Raw genomic sequence first — 25,669 nt, forward strand, 5'->3', positions numbered from 1 at the left:
CAGGTCGAAAACGATGAAATTATTACAAATTTCTGTGAGAGAAGGAAAAAGGAGCATTTTTTTTGGCAGCTCACAGTGCCTGAGGTGATTTTTTAGCCCTAATAATTAGTGTTGGAAGGTCAACACAATGTTTTTTTTCTGCAGTGGTTATCTCTGTTTAAATAAGATTTCTAAAGCTGATTTCAAGTCTTAATTTTTTTTTTTTTTTTACTAATTTCTAATAGAGTTTATCATGACTGCCTTTCTTCCTCCAAAAATGGGTTAAAAACTCTAGAAATCTCAATAAATCTTCTCTGATTTATTGATCTTTTGTGGCTCTCCTGCCTTCCCCCTGGTGTAAACCTTCCTAATCCAAATTCTTTTCCTGCCTGCTGAGGAAAAAAAAAAAAAAAAAAAAAATCACAGTGGTGGAATTTAAAGCAGCAGAAGGAAGAGAAAAGTTCAGGGGATTCTAGCTCCACCTTCCAGATTTGTTGGTGGGGATTATTCCAGTGGCAGAGTCTGGAGAATCAGTCAAAAAAGAAAATTATAAAAGCCTCCAGAATTAAATTGTCTCTAAGAAAAACAATGCTTCAAGCTTATAGGCAGATGCATTTTGCAAATTTTTACTGAAATAAAAGATTTTTTAAGTAGTTGATTCATTCATTTTAGATTATTTTGAAACGGGGTGGGAAAAAAAAAAAGGAAATCAGTGTTTTCTTTTGCTGGAGGTTTGGGGTCTGATTTGCAGCATAAATTCCTCATCTCAGTTTGCTTTAATTATTGATTTTTTTTTTTTTTTTTAACTCCTTTTATTCCACAATTTTCACTCCTGGGCAGCTGATTTTGGAGTTAAGCTGTGGGGCAGGTGAGAGAAAATCCTGTCAGCCCCAATCAACATTTCCAGAGGAAATGTGGCCCTGAGGGACAGGGGGGGAATGGGAGGCAAGAGCAGCCCAAGGGCAATCCCTGCAGGAGCCGTGTCCACAGGGGCCACCAACAGCAATGCCATGAAATTCTTGGCATTCGGAATCCTGGGGTGCAGGAATCAGCAGAAAACCTGGAATCAGGCAGCCCAGGCAAGTGTTTGCTGCCTGGGTGTGCTTTGGAGTGCGTTTCTTTAAATTAAGGATTAAATCAAGAATTAAATCAGAATTAAATCAGAATTAAATCAAGAGTTAAATCAGAATTAAATCAAGAATTAAATCAGAATTAAATCAAGAATTAATTCAGAATTAAATCAAGAATTAATTCAGAATCAAATCAGAATTAAATCAGAATTAAATCAAGAATTAAATCAAGAATTAATTCAGAATTAAATCAAGAATTAAATCAGAATTAAATCAGAATTAAATCAAGAGTTAAATCAGAATTAAATCAGAGTTAATTCAGAATTAAATCGGAATTAAATCAGAATTAAATCAGAATTAAATCAAGAATTAAATCAAGAATTAAATCAGAATTAAATCAGAATTAAATAAATAATTATAATTAAATCAGAATTAATTAGAATTAAATCAAGAGTTAAATCAATAATTAAATCAGAATTAATTCAGTATTAAATCAAGAATTAAATCAAGAATTAATTCAGAATTAAATCAAGAATTAAATCAGAATTAAATCAAGAGTTAAATCAAGAATTAAATCAAGAATTAATTCAGAATTAAATCAAGAATTAAATCAGAATTAAATCAGAATTAAATCAAGAGTTAAATCAAGAATTAAATCAAGAATTAAATCAGAATTAATTCAGAATTAAATCAAGAATTAAATCAAGAATTAATTCAGAATTAATTCAAGAATTAAATCAGAATTAAATCAAGAGTTAAATCAAGAATTAAATCAGAATTAATTCAGAATTAAATCAAGAATTAAATCAGAATTAATTCAGAATTAAATCAGAATTAAATCAAGAATTAAATCAAGAGTTAAATCAAGAATTAAATCAGATTTAAATCAAGAGTTAAATCAAGAATTAAATCAATCAATTAATTTAGAATTAAATCAAGAATTAAATCAGAATTAAATCAGAATTAATTCAGAATTAAATCAAGAGTTAAACCAAGAATTAAATCAATCAATTAATTCAGAATTACATCAAGTTTTAAACAGCTACCAGAGAGGTTTCCCCTTGGAAAACTCCCCTAGGGTTTGCTGGATCTTTCTCTGGATATGGAATTATGGAAGCAGCCCTGGAGGTGCCCAAGGCCAGGCTGGAGAGGGTTTGGAAAAAGCTGGGATAGGGGAAGGTGTCCCTGCCACGGGATTTTTAATGTCCCTTCCCACCCAAACCATTCTGGGGAACAGATGAGGAGAATAAAATCGATTAAAGCTGATTAGTTTTAATTTTTATTTATTTAAAATTTTATTTTATTTGAGTTTCTTTTTTATTGGGGGAAATTACAGAAAACTTTGCTCTCAGGGCTTTGCAGGAAACCTGAAGCAGCCTAAACCAAGGATTTTACAAATATTAAAATTTCAATAGCCCAAAATCATGAATTATACAGATTCTGTGTATTTTTACCACATGGAAATTCCAATTTGATCAGCTCAAATTTTCCACAATGGAGGATTTTTTTTTTTTTTTAGCTGTTGGACCAGATTTTATCTGTATCAATGTTCTGAGCAGTGTTTTATTTAGGATTTTATATAGGATTTTTTATTGAGGATTTGGGTCCTGATTCCTCTGGTTGAAAAGAGCTGTTGGTTCAAAGCAGATTTATATATATATATATATATATATTTTAATCCACGCATTTTTCCTGTCATGAAATGAGAAAAAAATTCAGTAATTTTAATATTTCATCAGTGGCTCACCCAGCAGAAATACCTGCCTGTGACCAGAACAGGTAGAGGCCAGAGAACCCTTATTCCAATTAAAAATAAATCAAAATCTTAGGAAAAATATCTCAAACTGCTGCCAAAAATAGCAACAAAAGCACCAAAAACTTTGATTTTCTGGGGCATCACTAATATGAAAAGATGAATCTCCTCCTTGCACATTTTTAATTTAAACAGGAAATATATTTTTCCTGAGCCTGGCAGAAAATTTGAGGCGGTGTCACACAAGAATCCAACTTCTTTTATTTATGGCAACCCTGCGGGCTGATCTGCATAAATTTGGATCCTTAAAATCCAAATTATTCTTTGCCTCTGGCTGTGTGCAGGTGCAATTAAAAGTCATTTGGATGTCTCATTGCCAGGCAGCGTTTGGTGCTTTGCTCTGACTGATTCCAGTGGTTGTTTGTGTGGATTTAATTCATTCCGTTTTTCAGAATCACAGATTCAGAGCATCATTAAGGTGGGAAAAGACCTCTAAAAGCTCTTAGCTCAGCGGTTCATTAAGGGCTTCTCTCATTTTGGCTGCTTCTCTTGGGTTTAAACCTGGAAGTGAAGTGGTGTCCACACAAATGATCTGCTAAATAATAACAAAAAAAAAAATCTCAATTTCTGATTGACCTCACCCCATTTGGGCTGTGCTAAATAATAAAAATTTAAATATCTCCATTTCTGATTAAACTCGCCCCACTTGGGCTGTGCTAAATAATAAAAAAAAAATCTCATTTTTTTATTAACCTCACCCCATTTGGGCTGTACTAAATAATAATAATAAAAAATATCTCAATTTCTGATTAACCTCACCCCACTTGGGCTCTGCTAAATAATAATAATAATAAATATCTCAATTTCTGATTAACCTCACCCCACTTGGACTGTGCTAAATAATAATAAAAAAAATCTCAATTTCTGATTAACCTCACCCCATTTGGGCTGTGCTAAATAATAAAAAAAAATCTCCATTTTTGCTTAACCTCACCCAATTTGGACTGTGCTAAATAATAATTTAAAAAATCTCAATTTCTGATTAACCTCACCCCACTTGGGCTGTGCTAAATGATAAAAATTAAAAAATCTCCATTTCTGATTAAACTCGCCCGACTCAGGCTGTGCTAAATGATATTTTTTTTAAAAATCTCCATTTTTGATTAACCTCACCCCATTTGGGCTCTGCTAAATAATAATAATAAAAAATATCTCAATTTCTGATCAACCTCACCCCACTTGGACTGTGCTAAATAATAATTAAAAAAATCTCAATTTCTGATTAACCTCACCCCACTTGAGCTGTGATAAATAATAATTTTTAAAAAATCTCAATTTTTTATTAACCTCACCCCACTTGGGCTGTGTTAAATAATAATAATAAAAAAAAATCTCCATTTTTGCTTAACCTCACCCCACTTGAGCTGTGCTAAATAATAAAAAAAAAAAAAGAATCTCAATTTTTTATTAACCTCACCCCACTTGGGCTGTGCTAAATAATAAAAAAAAAGAATCTCCATTTTTGCTTAACCTCACCCACTTGGGCTGTACTAAATTTAAAAAAATATCTCTACTTCTGTCTGAGCAAGTTGCCCTCTCGTGCTTTGTGTTCCACGTGTGACAGGAGCTTTATTTTTGGGTCATTTCAGGGATTTGGATCCTGAATCCGGGTGCTCCCATCAGCAGCTCCCCAAACCAGTCCCACCTCTGTCCTCAGGGGCCAGCAGTGGCCTCCAGGAGCAGAACTTGCCCCGGGCTACCCCAGAGAGCAGGTGAGCTCATTTTGGGGTGGGATGAAGGTCAATTTAAACCATCACCATTAAAATTAACGGTGATTAACAATTAAAATTGTGGGGCTGCAGCATTTCCTACCAGGGACAGGTAGGAATGGTTTCATTTTATTCACAGCAGGGGATTTGCAAGAGCTTTCTTTGTAGGAGGTACTTGAAGGGAAAAAAAAAAGGTGCTGAGAGAAACTCGGTGCAGGTGTGGAAAACCAGAAGTGGAGTGAGAAATACGGTTTAAAAACCAGAGTTATTCTCTCTCTACATGATTAGCACAGTTCCTGCTGAGCGAGCTTGAAATCCTTCAAGAACTGAACCAAAAAAAATCTTGAAATTGGTGGTGCTGGGTGCTGAGCCCCGAGGTGCCTTTACCTCTCTCTGAGCAAGAGTGGATCTTTCTCTGGATGTGGAATTACAGAACCACCCTGGAAGTGTCCAAGGCCAGGTTGGAGAGGATTCAGCAAGGGACTGCTGGGTGACATTTGGGAGAGATCCTGAGCTTGAAATCCTTCAAGAATTGAACCAAAAAAAATCTTGAAATTGGTGGTCCTGGCCCCGAGACGCCTTTACCTCTCTCTGAGCAAGAGTGGATCTTTCTCTGGATGTGGAATTATGGAACCATCCTGGAAGTGTCCAAGGCCAGGTGGGAGAGGATTCAGCAAGGGAGTGCTGGGTGACATTTGGGAGAGATCCTGAGCTTGAAATCCTTCAAGAACTGAACCAAAAAAAATCTTGAAATTGGTGGTCCTGGCCCCGAGACGCCTTTACCTCTCTCTGAGCAAGAGTGGATCTTTCTCTGGATGTGGAATTACAGAACCACCCTGGAAGTGTCCAAGGTCAGGTTGGAGAGGATTCAGCAAGGGACTGCTGGGTGACATTTGGGAGAGATCCTGAGCTTGAAATCCTTCAAGAATTGAACAAAAAAAAAAAAAAAATCTTGAAATTGGTGGTCCTGAAATTGCAGCGGGTGCTGAGCCCCGAGGCGCCTTTACCTCGCTCAGCCTCGTGTCTTGAGAATCCTCTGCCCCTGCGTGAGGAGCGCCCTCCATCCTTTATTGACTTATCCCGCTCCCAAACAGGTGACACCTCCCGTGGCACTGCAAGGTCACTTGAAGGGGGGTGACACTTCCTGTGTCACTTGAAGGGAGGTGACACTTCCTGTACCACTTGAAGGGAGGTGACACTTCCTGTGTCACTTGAAGGGAGGTGACACTTCCTGTACCACTTGAAGGGAGGTGACACTTCCTGTGTCACTTGATGGGGGGTGACACTTCCTGTGTCACATGAAGGGAGGTGACACTTCCTGTGCCACTTGAAGGGAGGTGACACTTCCTGTGCCACTTGAAGGGGGTGACACTTCCTGTGTCACTTGAAGGGAGGTGACACTTCCTGTGCCACTTGATGGGGGGTGACACTTCCTGTGTCATTTCAAGGGAGGTGACACTTCCTGTGCCACTTGAAGCGACGTGTCACTTCCTGTGTCATTTGAAGGGAGGTGACACTTCCTGTGTCACTTGATGGGGGGTGACACTTCCTGTGCCACTTGAAGGGACGTGTCACTTCCTGTGCCACTTGAAGGGGGTGACACCTCGTGTGCCCCTTGAAGGGAGGTGACACTTCCTGTGTCACTTGAAGGGGGTGACACTTCCTGTGTCATTTCAAGGGAGGTGACACTTCCTGTGTCACTTGAAGGGGGTGACACTTCCTGTGTCACTTGAAGCGACGTGTCACTTCCTGTGTCACTTGAAGGGAGGTGACACTTCCTGTGTCACTTGATGGGGGGTGACACTTCCTGTGCCACTTGAAGGGGGTGACACTTCCTGTGTCACATGAAGGGAGGTGACACTTCCTGTGTCACTTGATGGGGGGTGACACTTCCTGTGCCACTTGAAGGGAGGTGACACTTCCTGTGTCACTTGAAGGGGGTGACACTTCCTGTGTCACATGAAGGGAGGTGACACTTCCTGTGCCACTTGAAGGGAGGTGACACTTCCTGTGCCACTTGAAGGGGGTGACACTTCCTGTGTCACTTGAAGGGAGGTGACACTTCCTGTGCCACTTGATGGGGGGGTGACACTTCCTGTGTCATTTCAAGGGAGGTGACACTTCCTGTGTCACTTGAAGGGGGTGTCACTTCCTGTGCCACTTGAAGCGACGTGTCACTTCCTGTGTCATTTGAAGGGAGGTGACACTTCCTGTGCCACTTGAAGGGGGTGACACTTCCTGTGTCACTTGAAGGGAGGTGACACTTCCTGTGCCACTTGATGGGGGGTGACACTTCCTGTGTCATTTCAAGGGAGGTGACACTTCCTGTGTCACTTGAAGGGGGTGTCACTTCCTGTGCCACTTGAAGCGACGTGTCACTTCCTGTGTCATTTGAAGGGAGGTGACACTTCCTGTGTCACTTGATGGGGGTGACACTTCCTGTGTCACTTGAAGGGGGTGACACTTCCTGTGTCACATGAAGGGAGGTGACACTTCCTGTGCCACTTGAAGGGAGGTGACACTTCCTGTGTCATTTCAAGGGAGGTGACACTTCCTGTGTCACTTGATGGGGGGTGACACTTCCTGTGTCACTTGAAGCGACGTATCACTTCCTGTGTCACTTGAAGGGAGGTGACACTTCCTGTGTCACTTGATGGGACGTGTCACTTCCTGTGTCACTTGAAGGGGGTGGCACTTCCTGTGTCACTTGAAGGGGGTGACACCTCGTGTGCCCCTTGAAGGGAGGTGACACTTCCTGTGTCACTTGAAGCAGGGTGACACTTCCTGTGTCACATGAAGGGAGGTGAGACCTCCTGTGCCATTTGAAGGGAGGTGACACTTCCTGTGCCCCTTGAAGGAAGGTGACACTTCCTGTGACACTTGAAGGGGGTGACACCTGTGCCATTTGAAGGGAGGTGACACCTCCCGTGTCACCCCGAAGCAGAATTCTGAGCTGACCCTGCTAAGAAAACCCCTCAGAATTCCCTTTATATCCCAGCCGCTCTCCCGGATGTGAGGTACAAGCGTTAATTACGAGCACCTAATTAACAGCCTGGGAAAAGGCTGGGTCTGGAGGCTCTGCAGATCCATTTATCCCCAGAATTTCTGCTGAGGGAGCTGCTGAGAGGAAGCGGGTGTGGAATTCTGCATCATCGCTCCCCAGCAAGAGGAAAGACCTGGAAATGTGAAGGTGGAAAAGTCTGGCCCTTGGCAGACGGGAGGAAAAATCTGAATTTCCAGCCCAGCACGTCGGGGTTGTTGTGACTCGAGCGGTGTTTGCATTTAACACTCTCAACAACAGAGTGGAGGAACAACTGTGAGGGGAGGGGAAAAAAAGCAAATTGCTCATCTGAGTCATTTCCTAGGCCTTGCAGCAAAATTGTGATGGAAAAAAATGGAGAATTCAGGAAAAAAAAAAAAAAAAATTGCTGATTGATTGAAATCCTCTTGTGTAGAGGATTGAGAAAAATCCCAGCAGCTGGTGAGAAAAATCCCCCATTTCTGAAATATTCTGGTCCAGCCTGTAGTGTTTTTTTTAAAAAAAATATTGAAGTGGTGTAATATTTTTTTTTTCTTCTTTCTCTCCAATTTTATGCTTCCAACTCTTGGGATGGAAAAAGGAATAAACTAAAAAAAGCCATCAAGGGGTAAGAACATGGATGTGTTGAGCTCCAGATGCATCTGGAAGGAAATGACATTTTCCAGCATCAGGGATTATCCAATCATGGAATTATTAAGGCTGGACAAGACCTCTGAGATTACCAAATCCAACCCTTTTTTTTTTTTTTTTTTTTTTTTATTTGTCCAATATTTATTTTTTAAAAAAAAATCAAAACCTTCAGCTGTGTGGGAACAACATCATCATTCCTCAGGTCATTAACACTCCTTGGAATCGAGTCCTGCCGTTGTTTATTTTATTTTATTTTATTTTATTTTATTTTATTTTATTTTATTTTATTTTATTTTATTTTATATTTTATTTTATTTTTCATTTCTTTTCCATGTAGCTAAATAGGAAATTTTACTAAAGGGAAAACTAAAAGTTGGCTGCTTCACCTCTAATAATTCTCTGTACTGAGCTGTTCAGGGCAGGACTAAATTCACATTATCCAAACTCATTTATAGGGAAAAAGCAGGAAGGAGAGGGAGGTTTTATTCCTTTTAAACACCTTGGGCATCTCCATTCCTTTCACGGGATAAAATGTTCCTTTTCCCAGGATAAAATATTTCTTTTCCAGTATAAAATATTCCTTTCATAGGATAAAATGTTCCTTTTCCCAGGATAAAATATTTCTTTTCCAGGATAAAATGTTCCTTTCACAGGATAAAATATTCCTTTCACAGGATAAAATGTTCCTTTTTCCAAGATAAAATGTTCCTTTCCCAGGATAAAATATTTCTTTTCCAGGATAAAATATTCCTTTTTCCAGGATAAAATATTCCTTTCACAGGATAAAATATTCCTTTTTCCAGGTTAAAATATTTCTTTTCCAGGATAAAATGTTCCTTTCATAGGATAAAATGTTCCTTTCACAGGATAAAATATTCCTTTTCCCAGGATTACCTCTGGTAGCAAAGAATTCCCCATTTCTCATGGAATTTCCACATTTTTACCCCGCTATTCCTGATCCCTTCCTCCTGCTGTGTGGATTTATGGAGCCACCAGTGAAATATTTTTTCCCCTGTAATCCCAGCATTCCCACAGGCCCAAAAGCTCCTTGCAGGAAGGACAGGGTGGAATTATTTTGGATTTCTGCACCATGGATGAGGTCAGGGTGGATAATCTTCGAACTCCTTCCCAGATTGATGAATCCATAAATCCATACATCCATAAATCCATAAATCCATACATCCATAAATCCATAAATCCATAAATCCAAAATCTCTGAGCTGCCCCAGACCAGAGACATTCTGGAATGTTTGAAGCAGTGCCAGAAAAATCCTTGATCAATCAAAACATAAACACACACACAAAAAAAAAAAAAAAAATTACAAAATAAATTAAAAACTTATTAAAAAAAAATTCACAATTACGAATTTCCCCGAACAACTACCGTTCATAAAAACCACAAAAAAACCTTTTTTTTTTTCCTTATTAAAAAAACAACTATTCTGAGGCCTTTTCCTTGCTTTCCTTGGAGTAAATGGATGAGATGAGGATGGGAATGGGAAGCTTTTATCAGAGGAAGCTCCAGCGGGGTCTGAGCACTCCGATTTTGGCTCTGGATTTTCTGCAGAGAGGGAATTTGGATTTTTTTTCTGCAGGAGATACAACAACTCAGAGAGGTGCTCCTCGAGGTTTTTTTGTTTTTGTTTTTTTTTTTCTCCTCCCTAGGGTTTACAGGAACCTTTTAAAGGAATTTTTCTTTTATTTATTTACTTGGAATTCTTCCTTGCAATGCTGCTCCACAGGTTTGGGAATCCCAGTCCAGGGAGCTCCAATCCTGATCTGCTGCCGGATCTCTTTATTGCCCCTGATTAATTAAATCAAGAATTTGATTTAAAATTGAGAGTTGTGGGCGTTGCCTTTGCGATCTCCCGAAGTCCTGAGGGGATTGGGATCGGGTTTTTGTGGGGTGTGGGGCTGCAGCGTCAGTACCTCTGTCAGACACGATGAATTTCCCTTTTTCCTCCCCTTTTTTGAAGCAGGAATCTTTTCTCCCCACAGCTCCAGGGGATTTGGGCGTGTCAGGGCACACGTTTCGGTCCCACCTGATGCAGCTCCTGCCGGAGTGGACCAAGTTCTGTGGACCAAGCTTCCCATCCCTCAGAGGCACCTCCCTGGAGAAGCCAGAGGAGCTGGAAAAGGAGTGGGCACCTCAAAAGGTTGGAGTGATATCCATGGAATCACAGAACCAGGGTGGTTTGGCTTGGGAGGGACCTTAAAAATCATGGGCAGGGACAATGTCCACCACCCCATATTGCTCCAAGCCCCACCCAAAGCTGGACACTTCCAGAATTCCAAATATTATAAAAAAAAAAAACCAAACAAAACAGTGGCTGCTTAGAGTGGATGAGGTTGAGATATTCCCCCAAAACCACTGGAAATCTGGGTGGAATTTTCGCTTTTCATTGGAATAAACCCTCTTTCCTTCTCTTAATTCCTGCAGAGGCTGAAGGGCGTGGTGAGAACCTCCTGAGGAAACCCAGCAAGGCCAAGGTGGGGTCTTCTCCTGTGCCTGGCTCCCGCTCCAAACCTGTCCTGCCTTCAATCCCACCTGGATGGAGAAGCACCAAGCCCTGACGGCCACTTCCATCCCAATTCCTGTCACACTGACTCTTTCTAACCCTGCTTTTCATCTCTTTCTCTTCAAAATCTATCAAATATTATTGCTGGATCCATTTCTGATTAACTTCCAAAAAAAAAAAAAAAAAAGGGTTATTTATTTATAACTTTATTAAAAAGCAATTTCTGTATTTCCCAAAGCCAGAAATTATTTCCCTGGCCACTCTCAGCTGGGAAATGGTGGAGATTTTTTCCTACCATGGAATTGTATCTTCCATTAATTTTATAGATTTAATCGAGGTGTGGAAGCAAGAGGGCATCTGATTATATTGTCTGTATTGTAGGACTGGTGAATTATTTAGAAGAGGGATTCTGTGAAATGTTCAGAGGGAAATTGGGAGCGAAAACCAGTTCAGAATTTTTTGTTCTTTTTTTTTTTTTTTTAATAAAATGTGGTTGAGTCACAATTATTTGATTGGCAAGTGGATTTAAACAACCTAGCGAGGAGCCATCAGCAAAAATGAGAAGAATTATTAAGAGACAGCTGAAGGGGTAGGAAGTGAGTGAAGATTTGGGTTTTCACAAGACAATAAAACTCCTGAATTTACGTTTGTCCTGATTAATTTTTGTTGCCTTCTACTTCCAGAGCCTTTTGCCTCGGCAGGTTCCTCCTCAGAGCGCTTTCCCTGCACAGAAAATGGGATTTTGTCCCAGTTTGGAGCCATGGAAGAGCCAAGGGTTTTGTTGATTAAATTGGATGAATTGCACCAAGGGGCTCAGGGTGAGTAATTCAGATTCAGGGAGCCTCAAATTCCACAGCTTTTTTAGGAAGCGCTTTCCACGGAGCAGGATCCTCAAGCTGAAGATCAGCAGCTCTTCCAAGGCTCCAGATTTTCACCATGGATTTTGGCAGAACAAGAAGTGATTCCGTAGCCCCGGGGCACAGAGAGCTCACGGCCAAAACTGCAAAATTTTGGGATTTTTTTTTTTTGGCCAAGGCAGTTAAGTGAGGTGAGTGCTGGACTGGACTGAAAAACCACCCAAAATCCTGCAGCAAACCATGGAATCGTGGAATGGTTGGGTGGGAAGGGACCTCAAATCCCATCCCATTCCAATCCCACCATCCCAGGCTGCTCCAGCCTTTCCTTGGACATTCCAGGGATGCAGGGGCAGCCCCAGCTGCTCTGGCAATTCCAGCCCAGCCAGGAATTCCCAATTCCCAAGATCCCATCCATCCCTGCCCTCTGGCAGGGGGAAGCCATTCCTTCAAACTCTGATTTGAGATTTTGAGTCTTTTTTGGAGAACCTCAAACTCTGATTTGAGCTTTTGAGTTTTTTGGGAGAACCTCAAATTCTGATGGTTTGAGGATTTGAGCCGTTTTGCAGAACGGAAAATTTTGATGGTTTAAGAACTTCAGTCTTTTTGGAGAACCTCATGGTTTGAGATTTTGGATCTTTTTGGAGAACCTCAGATTCTGATGAAGATTTGAGTCTTGTCTGGGACCCCAAACCTGGACAGTTGTGAGGATTTCAGTTTTGCTGTGAGACCTCAAATCCCGAATTTCCTCCTCCCCAGCTGCTCCAGGCTCCCATTGGTGCTGGATTTAGGGAAAACTTGGATCTGATGGTGGGGTCTTCTCCAGAGCCCCACCCAGCCAGGCTGAGTCTTTCCTATTTTCTCTTACATCAGAGAAGAATGGTGAGTTGTTACTTAGATTGGACATTCAGGGAAAATTTCTTTGTGGAAAGGGTTGGGACAGGGCAGTGGAGTCCCCATCCCTGGGGGATTCCAAAGCCCAGAGGATGTGGCACTTGGGGACATTCATTAGTGGTGGCCTTGGCAGGGCTGGGAATGGTTGGATGATCTTAGAGGGCTTTTCCAACCTAAACAATTCCATGATACCATTAATTTTCCAGCCACCAGCAAAGCACAAAATGAGACACAAACCCGACAGCCTTTGAAGAGGAAACAGATTTATTTCACTTTAAAAAAACCAACCCAAAGCCCACCCTAAACCCAACCAGCCACCCCAAAAGCGGTCGGGCTCCTTCCCTTTTCCAGCCTCTGCTAAAAAATAGGTGCTCTGATCTCTACACAAACATTAAAACCAAACTAATCAGCAGCCCCAGCCTGGAGGGGGAGCCTGGGTTTAATTAATTTTGGCTAACAAGGCCCTTCTGCCTGGACCTTTCCTCCTCTGTCCTCCAGCAGGAAGGGAATTGCTGCCACTCCCGCGACTCCATAAATATTCCAAACGCACTGATCACGCCGGGAAGTTAAAAAAATGACCCTGACAGCAACAAACAACCCATGGTTGATGTGTTGGGAGTGAAAAGCACATGGTAAAAAAAAAAAACAGGAGTGCCCAAATCCCCCCAATATTCCCGTGTCCCACGGGAATTGGGGACAACATGCAAGGTCCTGGAGAGGAAGAGTGACCCAGAGGATGCACAGGATGGGAGCAGCTCTGTGCCAGCTCTGCTCAGTCCCTGGATCCAACAATCCCTGCAACCTACAATCCCTGGATAAAACAATCCCTGGATAAAACAATCCCTGGATAAAACAATCCCTGGATAAAACACCCACTGGCCTTGAGTTACAGCTCCGGTGTTTCCCCACCGGGTTTGATTTCTGAAGAACCTCACCAGTTACTCCCTGTTCCCAAAATCCTTCATCCCGAATTTCTGTTGGCTTCCCCACCTCCCCAATCCCAGCTGAAGCTCCGTGTGAAGAGCCTGGAAGATGAAAATCAGGGATAAAGGTTTTGCCTCTCTCTGGGTCCTTCCAGGAGCCACCACAAACAGCTGGAACAACACCTGACCTACACCAGGTCAGCCTCCCCGTCTACGAAATCCCTGGGAAAATCCCATGGCACTTGAAATTCAGCTTTTTCAGGCTCAGGAAAAATGGAAACTGGGGGAAAAAAAATCCTTCAGGACATCAGGATGGAGCTGCAGGTCCTGGCAGCACCTCGCTGGCTCTGCGAGGGACGGAATTCCCTTTTCCCACACCGAGATTTGGGGTTGCTCCCAGCACAGCATGGAGCCTTTCCCTTTTCCCACTCTGCCTCCCAGCAAGGATGAGGCCATGGAAAGCTGGGAAGGGGATTATCCCAGACAGCTGACAAAAATCAGCAGTAAAAATAGAGGGAAGAGGTTTTGGAAAGGTGACCTTGGCTCAGGGAATGCCTGGGAGGGAGGTGTTGCCCTTACATCACTTTGGGATTTTTTTTTTTTTCCATCGTTTTTCCTTTGCTATTAAAACCCCTTCATCCCTCCTGGCTGCCTCAACTGTCCCAGCTGAGCAGGGACAGCAGCACCACCACGGGAACAAGGTGCTGCTCCAGGAAAACTGCAGGGAAGCTCCAGGAAAACCAGCCAGGGTGACACTGAGGGACAGGGAGGCTGTGCCAAGCTGGCACAAAAGCCATGAGGAAGCTGATCCCAAGGGATGGAAGGAGAACTGGGAAAGGAAACCCAGCCCTTTCAGGATCCACTGGGCAGACTGGAAGCTCCAGCTGGGGCTGTATCCCACATCCTGCCAGCACAGGGCTCAGGGATTCCCACTGGAATGGGGCTCAGCCATCAGCTCCAGACACCGGGACAATTAAAGGATGGCACCAAACTGGCTCAGGGTCCAGCTGATCCAAGGCAACAGCACGGGAGTTGGGCTCCCAACAAAGCCCTGGATCAGCTTCTCCTTAAAAAGGGCTAGTCCAATGGGGGAAAAAAAAAAAATAAGGGAGGAAAAATTAGAAGCAAAAGGGGTCACATAAAAAAATGCCAACTCGCAAAAAACACCCAGATTGTTTCTCCATGATCCCTTCCCCAAGTTCCCAGCGGAGGATCCCCGTTTTCCCAGGAGCTTGGCACAGCCAACACCTCCCCTGTTATCAAAACACCCCCCCCGGGGTGGGGGGCTCCCTGCTGCTCCGCTCTGGAAAACAACAGAAAGTTCCCTGCGGAAAAATCCCTGGATTCACTCCTCCTTGGGCCTGCTGCTCCTCCGGCAGCGCGCCAGGAGGGGCCCGAGGCTGTTCCACACCTCGGTGTACATCAGGGTGCCCACGAAGACAAAGGCAGTGCCCAGCCAGTGCCAGCCCGTGAAGGGGTTCTGGAAGTAGAGGATGGAGAAGATGAGGCTGACGAACTTGCGGAGCGTCACCACCAGGGTGACCGTGAGGGACGTGCACTCCGTGGTCAGGATGAAGACGCCGCGGATGCAGACGTACCTGGGAGCAGGAGGTAAGGGACAGCAGGGATGGAGAATGGGGGATTCCCTTTGGGAACAGGCAGCCTGCTGTGGATGGGGGAAATTCCCTCCTGGGATCAGATGGGTTGGAACGGGACGCATCAAACTCAGGGACATCCCAAATCTCCCAGTTTCCCCTGGGTGACAATCCCTGCCAAGGGAAGCTCCAAACTCCTCCATTTCCATGGAGCAGAAGTCCCAGAATCCCAGAACAAACCAGGCTGGAGAAGACCTTTGAGATCATCGAGTCCAACCTAAAACCCAAAAGTTCCCTTTCCCCGTATTTTTGGAGTTACACCACCAGCAGCTCCCGAGGGCAGGGAAGACTCCAAGGATTTACCTCCTCCTGGGAGCAGGAGGGAAGGGATAGCAGGGATGCAGACTGGGGATTCCCTTTGGGAATGGGAAGGAGCAGGGAGATGGGCAGCCTGGTGTGGATGGAGGAAATTCCCTCCTGGGATCAGCTGGGTTGGAAGAGGACACTACAAACTCAGGGACACCCCAAATCTCAGATCCCCCTATTGGAGCAGCCGGGGCTGAGTTGGACAATGGAAGCTCCAAACTCCTCCATTTCCACGGAGCAGAAATCCCAGAATCCCAGAACAAACCAGCCTGAAGAAGACCTTTGAGATCATCGAGTCCAACCTAAAAAACAGAACTTCCCCTTGCCCATATTTTTGGAGTCACACCACCAGCAGCTCCCGAGGGCAGGGAAGCCTCCAAGGATTTAGGAAGCCAGCCCCAATCCCGCTGTGCCACCCCACAGAGGGGTGGGATCAAGGATAAAGGATACTGGGTGATGACGTTCATGAGGAGGTAGAACCACATGATTGGCAGGGTCAGGCCGATCACCGGCACCTGGAACAGCTCTGCAGGGAAAAAGGATGGGATGAGGTCACTGCTGGAGGAGCCTCTCTCCTTGCCTGGACTAACCATGATCCTGCAGCCTTACGCAGCCCTTCTGCTTGCAATTCCAGAGGGAAGAATGGAAAAGAAGGAAAAATATTAGGAGAAAAGCTCTGTCTTGCTCTTCTGGGTCAGAGCTCTGGTGCTGGAGGAATCCACTCTGTTCCCACAGCAAATCCTGGGGAACACCAGTAAAAAAAAAAAAAAAAAAAATCCCAGCAGGTCCATGTTTACATCCCTTATTGAGGATTAGGTCCTGGTACTCCCATTTCTGAGCTACCACGTTCCTTTTCCCAGGGATCACTCTTGGATGTGGCTGGTGTGTGGGAATTAGTAAGAAACTTGGGCTTTAATCATGGAATTATGGAATGGTTCCTTAAATTCCATCCCCTGCCATGGGCTGGGACACTTCCCACTGTCCCAGGCTGCTCTGTCCAGCCTGGCCTTGGACATTCCAGGGATCCAGGGGCAGCCACAGCTGCTCTGGGAATTCCAGCCCAGCCAGGAATTCCTTCCTGCAAATTCCTCAAAATTCAAAAGGCTTGGAACACCCCAGGATGCCAGGATGCACAACTGCAGGAAGGGAACTTCCCAGAGGATTTTCCAGAGGACAGGAAGGCCCAGGAGCACGGGTCCCTCAGCACAGCACTCACCAGACTGGTTGAAGAGCACGGCGTGCTGGTAAATGTTGGGAGCCAGGAGCAGGAATCCAGGGAGTGGCAACGCGTGCTGGGGGGAGAAACAAACCCATGGTGGGATCAGGGGATGGGAATCCACCCCAATTCCCTGCTGGAAAGCAGCTGGATCTGAGCAGGCTCCTCACTGCTCCATCCTGGCAGTGTGGGATCCTTTTTGTGCCCAGTCCAGGAGTGGAAGGGACCTTGGAGCAGGGAGAGCCCCGGGGACTCACGTTGTAGAACAGGGCTTCCTTGGAGTGCTTCCCAAATTTCTTGTACAGCGTCTCCTGGAAAATCCCCATCCTGGCAGACATCAGCAGGGCGAAGGTGAGGGCAGCAATACCTGGAAGGGAAGCACAGCCCTGCAGCTTCAACTCACCAAATTTGGCTTTCAGGGAAAAAAAAAAAAAAAAAAACCAAACAAACTGCCCAGACTTGGTAAGAAAACTGATAAACAATCCTGGGGTTTGATTACAGGTCTCCCAGAGATCCCTTAAGAATAACCAGGGATGCAGTTTGTGCCACTACTGAGAATCATCAATCCCAGATTTCCCAAAGAGCCACCAACAGACCCAGGGTGGAGGTAGAAAACCACACTTTAAAGCCTCCTCCATGAAATCTTGTGCTGAAGGAACAGCCCCAGCCCCTCTTCCTCTCTGCTCCAGGCAGGGCTGCTTTTGCCAAGAGAATTCCAAGAATCCTGCCAGTATCCCAGAAATGTGGGCCTCACATACCCAGCAACCACCAGAGGAAAGCCTGGGGTCCATCTTCTTCATTTAAGCTGGAGTCAGACGCCTGAAGGGAGACACAAGAGTCACCAAGAGCCACCAGGCCTCTGCAGCAGCCACAGGCTTCCCACTCTGCTCCAGGGAATGCAGAGATTCCAGCAAAAAAAAAAAAAAGGGCAGAGTCTGATCAAATCAGGATTTTTCCTGAAAGGAAGGGCCTGGTTTGATGAGACTGAACTCGTTTAACCACAAAAATAATCAGTGTCACTTTTCAAGCTCCCAAAGCCAGCCCAATCCCAGGTTCCTGTGTCCCCATCCCATTCCCAGGTTCTCAAATCTCCATCCCATTCCCAGGTTCCTGTGTCCCCATTCCTGGGTTCCTGTGTCCCCATCCCATTCCCAGGTTCCTGTGTCTCCATCCCATTCCCAGGTTCTCAAATCTCCATCCCATTCCCAGGTTCCTGCATCCCCATCTCATTCCCACATTCCCGTGCTCCCATCCCATTCCCGGGTTCCTGTGTCCCCATTCCCGGGTTCCTGTGTCCCCATTCCCAGGTTCTCAAATCTCCATCCCATTCCCAGGTTCCTGTGTCCCCATTCCCAGGTTCCTGTGTCCCCATTCCCGGGTTCCTGTGTCCCCATTCCCGGGTTCCTGTGTCCCCATCCCATTCCCGGGTTCCTGTGTCCCCATTCCTGGGTTCCAGTGTCCCCATTCCCAGAGATGACTGTGTAGGAAGGAATAAGAGCTCTGGCCAAGTCCGTCAGGAGCTAAAACCAGACCTAAAACCAGGCTTGTGGTCAAGAAATTGAGGATATCAGGCTGAGGGCACAACTCCAGCTGGATTTGCCTCAGCTCTTTCCCCGTGCTTCAGGGAAAATCAGATTTAGTCACCTCTGCCACAACTGTCAGCTCTACCCCACATTCCAGCCCTGCTGGGAGTTGATGTGGATTAACAGAGAGCCAAGGTTGCAGAGCCCAGCCCTTCCTCAGCCATTCCGAGGGTAAAAAGCTCTGAAATGATGGGGAATTTGGAGCTTTGACAGCTCCCTTTCATTTCCAACCTCTCGGAGCTGGATTAAGTGCAGCCAATTTTCACTTGGCCGCCACTTTGTGCCATTTTTTTGTCATCAGCTGACAGGGTCAGGCCGTGGGTGCTGACTCCGACTGTGTTCCACATGGATTTGCTTCCCTCCCTCCTGCTCTCCAAGCACTGGCACTTTATTTAAGGGTCAGGCTGGATGACAACAGGAAAAATCCAGCCTGAAAGGCAACAATTTCTGGTGGGATGGAAAGAGGGAAGATTTCTGATGGCTTTTTGTTGAGGATTCACCTGCTCCTGCCTGCCACACAAGGCAAGAAAAAGCAGCTTCTTTCTGTTACCTCTGAGGCCAAAAAAAAAGAGGTTTATTCCCACAAAAAGCAGCATGAACAGGTGAAGAGACACCTGTAATTAAATTAAATCCCACAGGAAAATAAAAGCAGGAGGAAAAGCTTTTGGGGAGCAGACGTAGAGGTCGGAGACACCTCGTGTCTCCATGAAAAATCGGGCAAAGGGAATTCCTGAGGTTCCTTGTGCTTTCCCATCCTTACCACTTGCTTTGCAGACATGAAGGTGCAGGTGAAGATGCCCAGGGACACCAGGGCTATGGAGCTGTATTTTGACACGCTGTACCTGCACAGGGGACAAGGGACACGTCACCGACCCCGCCTGGCTCGTGTCCGTCCCCTGCTTCCCTGCATTCCTGCTCTAAATCTGGGATAACGGGCACACTGCCACTTCCTAACCCTGGGAGGGCCAGCTGGCTCCAGCTCAGCACCTGAAGAACCTTTTCTCCCCACATTCATCCCAGTTTATCCCAACACTTCTCCCAGTTTATCCCACAACTCCAGCCTTGACTCTGTGCAGGCACGGCTCAGCGTTATCAACGTGTTAGCAGCGTGTTATTAACGTGTTATCAACATGTTATCAGCGTGTTACCAGCACTGCTGGAGCCACAATCCCCGGCACAAGGGAGGCACTGAGCTCCACCCCAGCCACAGCCAGTACAGAATCCCTCAGGAGCACTTCCAGAAGAGCCAGGAGTGAACACAGAGGCTGCAGCTGTAGAAAATCTCTTCCCAGCCCATAACTCCAGCCAAGACAGGAGGGAAGAGGTGGAAATGCAGAAGGAGCTATTCCAGCCTCTGTGCCATGCTCTCTGTCCCAGTTTCCCATCATTAAAATCAGAATATTTAACAGGAAAAGTGATGGCACAAAACACCCAGCACGATTTAATCCCCGGCAGAGCATTCCCTAAAGATATGAAGTCTGTGATTTACCTTTTCTTCAGGATGATGATCCCTAGAGCCATGCTTGCTATGAGAGAACCCTGGGGACAAAAAACAGAAGGGAAAACCAAAACATGAGGTCAGCAGGCCAGAATTTCCCAGCTTGGGATGCTCATCCCAAAGGGACACTGCAAACTCAGTGTGCTGGATACCAGAACACCAAGAGAAACGCCACGTTTGAAGCAGGAAAACTGACAGGGAAAAGGAACAGCTTCCTTGAGGTTGGATATTGGGAAAACTCCTGCCCTGAAAGGGTTGTCCAGCCCTGGAATCCCCATCCCTGGAGGTATTTCCAAGCCCTGTGGATGTGGCACTTGGGACATGGAGCAGTGATGGCTTGGCAGTGCTGGGACTGGTTGGACTCCATGAGCTTGAAGTTCTTTTCCTGCCTCAGTGATTCCAGATTCTCTTCATCCAGGAAAAGGGGAGAAGGTGAGCTGGGTGCCTTGGGTTATAATAAGGATATTGGGATGGATCTCCTGGCCAGGGGACCTCCCGTTTATTTTTTTTCAGTGGCCAAATCCCACTGGTTTAACTGGAACCAGGAGCCCAGCTCCAGGGATTGAGTGCAGGAGCAGAACCACCCCTCACAGTTCACGTGGGACAGGCCTCCTTCAGTGTGGGCTGGTTTTGAACCTCTCCTGATTCCAGATATTCCAGCCCAGGATGTGCTGTGGGAAAACAGCTCCCACCAGGAGATTTTGTTATTCCCAACAGCTGGGGCTCCATTTCCTTGGGGTTTAAGAGATCTTTTAGCCTGGCACTCATCCACACTTAAGTGAAGATGCAGTTTAATGTTTTTTTTTTTTTTTTTTTTTTTCCCCAAAGCAATGACCTATGCAGGTGGAATTGGGCCAAATCCCAAATCCCAAATCCATGCTCTCTGACCTGTGATGTTCAAGACCAGAACATGAACCACTTGGTGGCAGGGAAAGCTGGATCCCTTTGGCCAACCAGAGTCTGGGATTGGTTTTGTCACTGCCACTTCCCCCTCAGCTCTGGAATTCCAAAGCCTGTCTGAGCCTGTTTCCCTGTCTATCCATTAAGCTGGAATTTAATGATCAACACCATGAAGTGAAACCTTTAGAGCTGAGCTTTGGAGCGAGGCTGCTCTCCCACCAGCTGGATTTCCACAGGGGTTTGGTGCTCTCAGGACACATGGAGCAGGGATAGTTCCAGCAGAAATGATGGAATGGGAGCTCCAGGAGGAGGAGGAGGAGGAGGAGGAGGAGGAGGAGGATGGGGCTCACCGAGCGGAAGATCATGTGCAGCGGCATCGCGATGTTCAGGTTCAGGGCGTAGTTATTGACCACGCTGACGGTGAAGAACATAGCCACCATGATGAAATAGTTCCTGAAACATGGAAAAATACCTGGGAGATGTGCAGGAACCTCCCTGAGATGCTGAGAGACCCCTCAGGAATGATCGTGGGATGCAGAGCAGAGCTCCCGGGTCTGTCACCAAGCTCGTCCCCAGTGGAGAAATGTGAAGTGAATTTGGGTGATTTTCCAGGAGAACTTTCCCTTCCCACTCCCACCACACCAAATCCCAGAGATAAAAAGCTCTTGAAGCACAACAAACTCTTCCCTGTGCAAAACTCTGCCCTGTTCCTGTGACAGGGAAGGATCTGATGGCAATTTCCCATTAAAAACTCCTGATAAATGAGTGGGGATTTTATCTGGCCTGACAGCTTCCCAACGTGGCTCTGCACATGCTGCAGGATGGATGGGATTGCCACAGGATAAGTGGAAAATCCACTTTATGAAAAGCTTTTTGGAGATAAGAGAGATCCAGGCAATTCCTGCTTGGGAAAACCTTGGGACTGTACCTGATGGGGATGGCCGGGCGCTTCCTCCCGAAATTGGCCTCGAAGATAAAACCTTCCACTGCAATGAACAGGAACTGGGAGAAGGTCACGATGTTCCCACATCCTGGGAACTGCCTGCAGGCAGGGAGAGACAAGCATCAGAGCCATTCCACGGAGAAACAACACTGGGATCCAACAAAAGGAGGCAGCAGAGTGAGAATCCTGTCCCTTTTCCCAGAATCCTATCCCTTTTCCCAGAAAGAGACCCACCCTGGAGAGGCTTTACTCAGGGTTTGTTCACCTGAGCTTGTGCAAACACCTGCAGGGTGTTTCCTCCAACATTTCCCAAGAGGAACTGTCAGGAAATGAAAGAAAAAACTGCTGGATCTCTCTCTTTCCCACGGGAAGTTGCTTTAGGAGGACTCTGTCCCTTCCTAAAAGCTGCTGTGTTTGTTAGAGGTCAGGTAATCTGAGGTAATCTGCCTTTCCAGGGGGAAAAGCCAGCTGGAAATTCAATATTCCTCATGCCTGCTGCAGGAGGGAAGTGCCAAGGTCAGCTCTGTGCTGGCAGAGTGTCCCTGGTTCAGATTTGTTCAATTTCCTCTAAAAAAGCTTCAGCTCCCCTGAGATTTCTGGATGCAAAAAAAAAAAACAAAAACAACCCTTCGGTTGTGAATTCTAGAAGGGACCAAAACTTCTCACAAAAACCCAAAAAAGTCCTGGCAGTAAATCCCACATGACATCCACGGATCTTTTTAATGTGACAGCAACTGCACCAAGCTTCAAAATCCACAAAATTTTGTCTGAGCTCAAGAGGGTCCCTCTTAATCCCTTTTTTTGTCCCCCCTAGAGGGACCCAGGAGTGCAGAAATGCCACCACCTCCGAGCAAACCAAGTGTTTGTCCTGTGGGAACAGGAATTCCACAATTCCACACCAGGGAATTCAAACAAACGCTCCCTGAGGAGCTCCCAGGGAGCAGGGAAGGATTTCCTGGGAAGCAGAAGCTCAGAGGAGGCCGTGACAGGGCAGATAATGAGAAAGCTTATGGGAGATGGAAGGATTTAGGGAATCTTTCCCTTTTTTCCTGGTGCAAGACAGAAACTGAGGTCAAGCAGTCCTGGGAGAGCCCTGCTCCTCGTGGAACACGCTGTCCCTGGATGCAGTTTTGCAGGATTCAAGCTGGGAAATGCCCTGGAAAACAGGAAATTTCAAGCTGTCTCCTCGAATTTCTCCTCTGTCACCCCACAGAGCTCTCAGGAGCAGCAGCCACCTGGGGAATGCAGGGCTGACCCAACAACACCTGGAAAAATCCCCTTTTCCCTGCTTTTTTCCAGGGATGGGCACCACCCTGAGCCACTTCCCTCTGCCCACCTGCCAATTCCCACATCCTTCCCAGAAGCAGAATTATCCATAAAACTTCATTATCCATAAAACTTCAGCCCCGAGGCTGAAAGGGTCAAAAGTTCCTGGGAGAAAGAGAAGAAACCTTGAAGCAGAGCCAGGAGCTCCAGGATTGCAATTCTTATCTCCAGCCTTATCTCCAAGCTTTCACCCTCCAGAGGGGATCAAAAGGAGCTGGAAACCTGGGATAACCCAAGGCTGGGCTTTGCCTCCTCCCAGATCACAGAGCCCTGGACATGACCCCATTTTATCAGCAGCGTTGGCACTCAGGGTTTTGTGCTGGCTGATAAGACACAGCTAAGAAAGGGCTCCTTCTTTGGCTCACTCAGATCCACCTAAAAAAATGAGATAAATTTGGATCTATCAACCCAAGATCTGCTTCAGCTGCAGACAACCAAAAAGAGTCCTCCCAGCAAGAAGTCTCCCTGCTCTCTCTCCTACTTCACCACGTGGAAAGGGAGAAAATCTGATTTTTGGGCCTGATTTACATCCCTTCCACAGCAATTTGAGCCCCTTAAATCAAGAAATTTGAGATTGCTTGTTCTGCCTCCACAGCCCAGCAGAAATATTTCTGTCCTCTCCTCTGCAGCCACTCTCCACATGTTTAAAGTCTTTTGTCTGCCCTCAGGCATTTCCAGACTAAACACTTCTCATTCCTTTGCTTTCCTTATAAATCCTGAGCAAGTTTCTTCCCAATCACCTTTGCTACTCCTCACCAACCTGGCCACTGCCTTTTCCTGGGATCCTGCTCCAGGATTTTGTTTGCTATGGGAATATTCATGTGCATGAGGAACTTTCCTTTCCAAAACCCAACAAAATAATTTGTGTTATCCCAATTTTGGGACTAAAGGTGAGCAGGGCAAGTAAAAGGCACAGGAATTGAGCTGTTGGAATTTTTAGGAACGGAGGAATTTTTAAAGTGGATGAGAGGTGCTGCTTGAAAGAAGGTTTTGTGTGAAAAGCAGATTTTCCTTGATGTCTGCAATTGGGTTTCTGGAATTTGCTCCTCTGGGCTTCAGTCACCTTTGAATAATTCAGTCTTTGAACAGGGCCAAATGTTTTGGTTTGAGGTTTGCTTGGAGGAGACACAAGTGGCCAAAAAAAGCCAAATCCAAAGGGTTTTTTTTGCTTCCAAAGGGTTCATTCCTCCCCTGTCACTGATGCTGCAACACAAGCCAGGCAGGAAAGGCAGAGGTTGGAGTAATCCCTGAGAGGAAAAACAGCTCCTCACACAAGCTCTCTTCTTCCAGGAACTGCTTCTTGATTTATCCAGGGATTGTGCACTTAAATCCCATTCTGGAGCAAATATCCCAACTGCTGGATTTTGCAGCCCCGTTTTCCTTCAATAATCTGGGATACTGATGGGCTGGGAGGGAGTAAGGGCTGTTTTTGGAAGCTGGAGTGCACTGAGGGCTCAGGGGGTGCAGCCCCACGCTGACTCACTGGGATTTTACACACCAAACCAGTTCAGGCATCACTTTTTTTCGCAGTAAGGCCTTCCCAGCTTTCTGACCAGCCCTTTCCCAAGCTCTTCCAGCCTCCCTCCATCAGGGTGAGGAAGGTGAGATCCCCAAAAACATCAGGGTGAGGAAGGTGAGATCCCCAAAAATATCAGGGTGAGGAAGGTGAGATCCCCAAAAATATCAGGATGAAGAAGGTGAGATCCCCAAAACATCAGGATGAGGAAGATGAGATCCCCAAAAAACATCAGGATGAGTGAGGAAGGTGAGATCCCCAAAAACAACAGGATGAGGAAGGTGAGATCCCCAAAACATCAGGGTGAGTGAGGAAGGTGAGATCCCCAAAAACAGCACGGTGAGGAAAGTGAGATCCCCAAAAAACAGGGTGAATGAGGAAGGTGAGATCCCCAAAAAATATCAGGATGACTGAGGAAGGTGAGATCCCCCAAAAACATCAGGGTGGGGAAGGTGAGATCCCCAAAATCAATCAGCCTCCAGTCTGGGAATTCAAGGGGACTCGGTGACTTTGCAGCGAGTGACGATTCCGGGTGGAAAACATTCCAAGATTCCAAGCTCGGATTTCCAGGTGGGGAACATTCCCTGCTGTGCCCAGGGGCAGCTCCTGTCTTGTCCCTGGGATTTCAGCGGGAGCTGGGACGGGGTGGGATGGGGACACCGCTCCTTGTGCCGTGGGCAGGGGACACGCCCGGGGCCCGGACAGGTCACCGACACGGCCCACACCCAGGGGACAGCCCCAAAACACCCCCAAACCCCATCCAGCAGCGACACAGGGCCATGATCCAGCTCTGGGCTCGTCCATGAAGGGGCACCAAGGCCTGAGGGCTAAAACCCCCTCAGTGCCAGCCGCGGGTGCCCCCGCACCCCAAATCCCCCAAACCCGCCCTGGCACCGCTGCCGCGTCCCCTCACACACCCTGAGGCCTCACCCCGATCCCACTGGAATGGGCTCCCCTGACCCTTTATCCCCCACAAATCCTCTCCGCGGCCCCGCACCTGGCCAGCAGCTCCAGGAACACCACGTTGCTGCAGCAGCCGCCGAACACCAGCCCCACCGCCACGGCCGGGTGCATGGTGTCGCTCCGGGCAACGAGGCGGCGTCCCGGGCCGCGGCCGCATCCCGATCCCGGGACTCTGCCTCGCTCCCGGCCCCGGCCCCGCCGCCCCCGCTTCCTCCGGCCGCCGGTAGTTCGCTCGCCGCCCGCCGCGCCGCCGCCGCGGGGACTACAACTCCCGGCAGGCTCCCCGCCGCCCCAGCGCGGCTCCCGGCGGGCGCCCAGCCGCGGGGCACGAC

The 25,669-nt window shown here is 46.5% G+C and overlaps 2 protein-coding genes across 3 annotated transcripts in view; one reads left to right on the forward strand and one right to left on the reverse strand.

The window, feature by feature from the left end:
• Positions 1–11,564, forward strand: part of LRGUK (leucine rich repeats and guanylate kinase domain containing) — a 54,034-nt gene extending 42,470 nt beyond the window's left edge. The window contains exons 18-22 of one of the 2 annotated variants that reach the window (XM_053978954.1): positions 4,452–4,574; positions 8,192–8,218; positions 10,240–10,397; positions 10,682–10,731; positions 11,444–11,564. In XM_053978954.1, the coding sequence (XP_053834929.1) occupies positions 4,452–4,574; positions 8,192–8,218; positions 10,240–10,397; positions 10,682–10,731; positions 11,444–11,545 (460 nt within the window). In that variant the 3' untranslated portion in view covers positions 11,546–11,564. The remainder of the gene's footprint in view (positions 1–4,451; positions 4,575–8,191; positions 8,219–10,239; positions 10,398–10,681; positions 10,732–11,443) is intronic. The other variant, XM_053978955.1, reaches the window with a different exon arrangement.
• A 1,192-nt stretch (positions 11,565–12,756) lies between these two features.
• SLC35B4 (solute carrier family 35 member B4) lies at positions 12,757–25,576 on the reverse strand. Its single transcript, XM_053978994.1, has 10 exons — positions 25,372–25,576; positions 21,518–21,631; positions 20,940–21,042; positions 19,681–19,730; positions 18,952–19,033; positions 17,367–17,427; positions 16,866–16,975; positions 16,609–16,684; positions 15,843–15,918; positions 12,757–15,029 (listed from the first exon to the last, which is right to left on the reverse strand). Exons 1-10 carry the CDS (start codon positions 25,446–25,448, stop codon positions 14,777–14,779), a joined length of 1,002 nt encoding a protein of 333 aa, XP_053834969.1. The 5' UTR covers positions 25,449–25,576; the 3' UTR covers positions 12,757–14,776.
• Positions 25,577–25,669: the final 93 nt, after the last annotated feature.

Source organism: Vidua macroura, chromosome 5 (genome assembly GCF_024509145.1).
Source record: "Vidua macroura isolate BioBank_ID:100142 chromosome 5, ASM2450914v1, whole genome shotgun sequence".
Lineage (NCBI taxonomy): Eukaryota > Metazoa > Chordata > Aves > Passeriformes > Viduidae > Vidua > Vidua macroura.